Source organism: Saccoglossus kowalevskii, chromosome 16 (genome assembly GCF_978046115.1).
Source record: "Saccoglossus kowalevskii chromosome 16, keSacKowa6.1, whole genome shotgun sequence".
NCBI classification, from domain to species: Eukaryota; Metazoa; Hemichordata; class Enteropneusta; family Harrimaniidae; genus Saccoglossus; species Saccoglossus kowalevskii.
Genome location: NC_140656.1, coordinates 19,160,570 through 19,163,091, shown reverse-complemented (window position 1 = coordinate 19,163,091; position 2,522 = coordinate 19,160,570). Strand labels below are relative to the sequence as shown.

Sequence of the window (2,522 nt, the reverse complement as noted above, 5' to 3'; positions counted from 1 at the left end):
CAATGCAAATCAGTGCACGTAGTTGTTAGTATCAGACGATGATTGCATGGGGAAAATACTCTTCTCACCTTTAAACTAGAGCAAGTTAGTTGTATGTAAAAATACTTGGTTTACCCAGAATGCAATTGAAGCACGTTGTAAGAGATCATGTCCATACAAGAGCATAGATTTGCCTGACAGCCAGAAGTTCCAACCATTAATTTAACTACCAAAAGAAAGTACAAACCCCGCCTTCTTTGTTTTTAGTCAACATTGCCAACATTTGACGACATGAACGTTTTTATACAGGTGTCGCATTGAAGTTTTTACAGTTTTTCAGCAATTGGACTGGTGATTGTAAGGGAATATATTGTTTTACAACAGAAGTCACACGCACTCGTCAGTGTTGTTACATTCATTGCTATTTAATATATTTAGAAACCAAAATTTTCTCTACTCAGAATTGTAAATATTAACATCCACCTAGCGATGAAACGTCTATTTAGATTACTATTTGTTCTGACTGTGTTGATATGCTTCCTCGCTTTTTCTGATGCTTGGCGACGGCGACGACGACGAAGATCACCAGCACCGCCACCGCCGCCGCCGCCGCCCCCGCCTCCGCCACCGCCACCGCCACCGCCACCGCCACCACAATGTTATGCGACAAGCTGTCAAGTTGGGGAATGGAGTAATTGGTCACCATGTTCCCACGAGTGTGGTACTGAAGGACTGAGACACAGGTCTAGATCTGTTACGCACTCAGCAAGCTGCGGTGGGTCTTGTTATTATGCCTTATCGGAGAGTGAATCATGTAACTATCCCGGATGTAATGGTCACGGCACTCCAGAAAATGGATACTGCATGTGTTATAACGGGTGGCACGGCTTATGTTGCGACGAATTATTAGAATTAGATGAGGATGAGGACGAGGTTGATGAGGACGAGGATGAAGGTATGTTTATGTAGACTTTAACACAATTGACTTGCTCTCATGCAATCTTTCTAAAAAGAATACCGTCCTTGTACCATCTATCACACAACTTGTGTGTATAGTAATTGCTGGATTTATAACATCGAAAAATCCTGAAAATATTTATTTATTTGGCCCAGTTATTTGTACAAGAGACAGAGACCCCGCGTGTCAGTGACACATTTGCAGCAAAGGGCATTTATGAGTCTGATACAATACGTTTCAGTCAGCATGGAAAACCGAGTTAACAAAACAAAACAAGGCACAAAATAATAAGTAAGAAAATAAAAACTTTTGTCCCACCCGAGCTGAAATCATTGACAATGATCTTCTACAGAATACCGTATTTTGAGTAACTTTAATACCGCATAACATTTTTATTTTCTCTGGGAAGAAAAGCAGAAACCCTTATTCTGTGTATCCATTTCTAATTTATGTTATTTTATTCATTTGCAGATGTTGATATCAAGAATGAGAATACTATTTCAGTTACAATTACTAATGGTATGTCATAGTGCATTCTAGCATGTTATATAAACATAGTGTATTTAAAATATGGAGTTTTTCCCAATACCTTTAGTAAGATACAGGCAACAACATATTTATTATGATTAAATGACTTACTATTTGCTCTGCTGATTTATGTATTATCTTCTTTATTTTCAGGAGATATTGCCTTGATTTCTGTGGGATCCATAACTGGAGTTGGATTTGTGTCTATTGTTATTTACGTATGTTGGAAAAAATGCAATTCTTAATACATGTAGATATGTTACGTTCATAGTTCGTTTATTTGTACTTTTACATTTATATTCTCTGGCTGATATTTTGACTAATCCTACAATAGATCAATCTGATTAAAATCTGATGTAGTGTAGGGGCTTTAATTATTTTGGCTATAAACTTATTTTAATTTTATTTTTTATTACTTTTGTTATTAATGCCCTTTTATTTTATTATTTTACTTTGATTTTGTGATTTTTTTTTTAATTCCGCCCTATCTACATCTGATCCGACGCCTATGTAAGTCCCGTTCAAATCTCGCGTAAGTAACGGCCAATCACAGCCCCCCCCCTTTTATACAGGCTGTCGGTTTACTTTTCAGTGTAGCGATACTCTACGGGCAATCTTTCTGTACATTATATTTTGCCCACTTGAATAAACCATTAATAGAAAATTGCTAGTATATTTTTATTTGCAAAAGAAATTCAACAGCATTTTACAATTTTTGTCATTACATTGAAAATCTTTTTCAGTTCCAACAAATGTGTACACTTCCAGATACATCTTCGCCAGCCAAGGTTCGTTCATTCAGTCATCGCTTCAATTTTACATCACTGCGCATAATTATCTAGAATGGAAGCAAAAAAAATAAGTAAATCGTAATGATTAGAACACTGTAAACAGCTATAGTAAACAATGCAAACTGATTTTAAATTGTATAACGGTCACCGGCCCACGGCATAGACGCAGAAAATTGGAGCAAAAAAATATTTCCTGATCAATTGCGATGTGTTTCAATAAAAAATATTTTATTCCAGTCCAAATCAGCTCAATTACTTTAATAAAG

The 2,522-nt window shown here is 36.3% G+C and overlaps 1 protein-coding gene across 1 annotated transcript; it reads left to right on the top strand.

The window, feature by feature from the left end:
• Positions 1-468: 468 nt before the first annotated feature.
• LOC144354663 (uncharacterized) lies at positions 469-2,129 on the top strand. Its single transcript, XM_078010324.2, has 3 exons — positions 469-934; positions 1,409-1,456; positions 1,619-2,129. Exons 1-3 carry the CDS (start codon positions 469-471, stop codon positions 1,708-1,710), a joined length of 606 nt encoding a protein of 201 aa, XP_077866450.1. The 3' UTR covers positions 1,711-2,129.
• Positions 2,130-2,522: the final 393 nt, after the last annotated feature.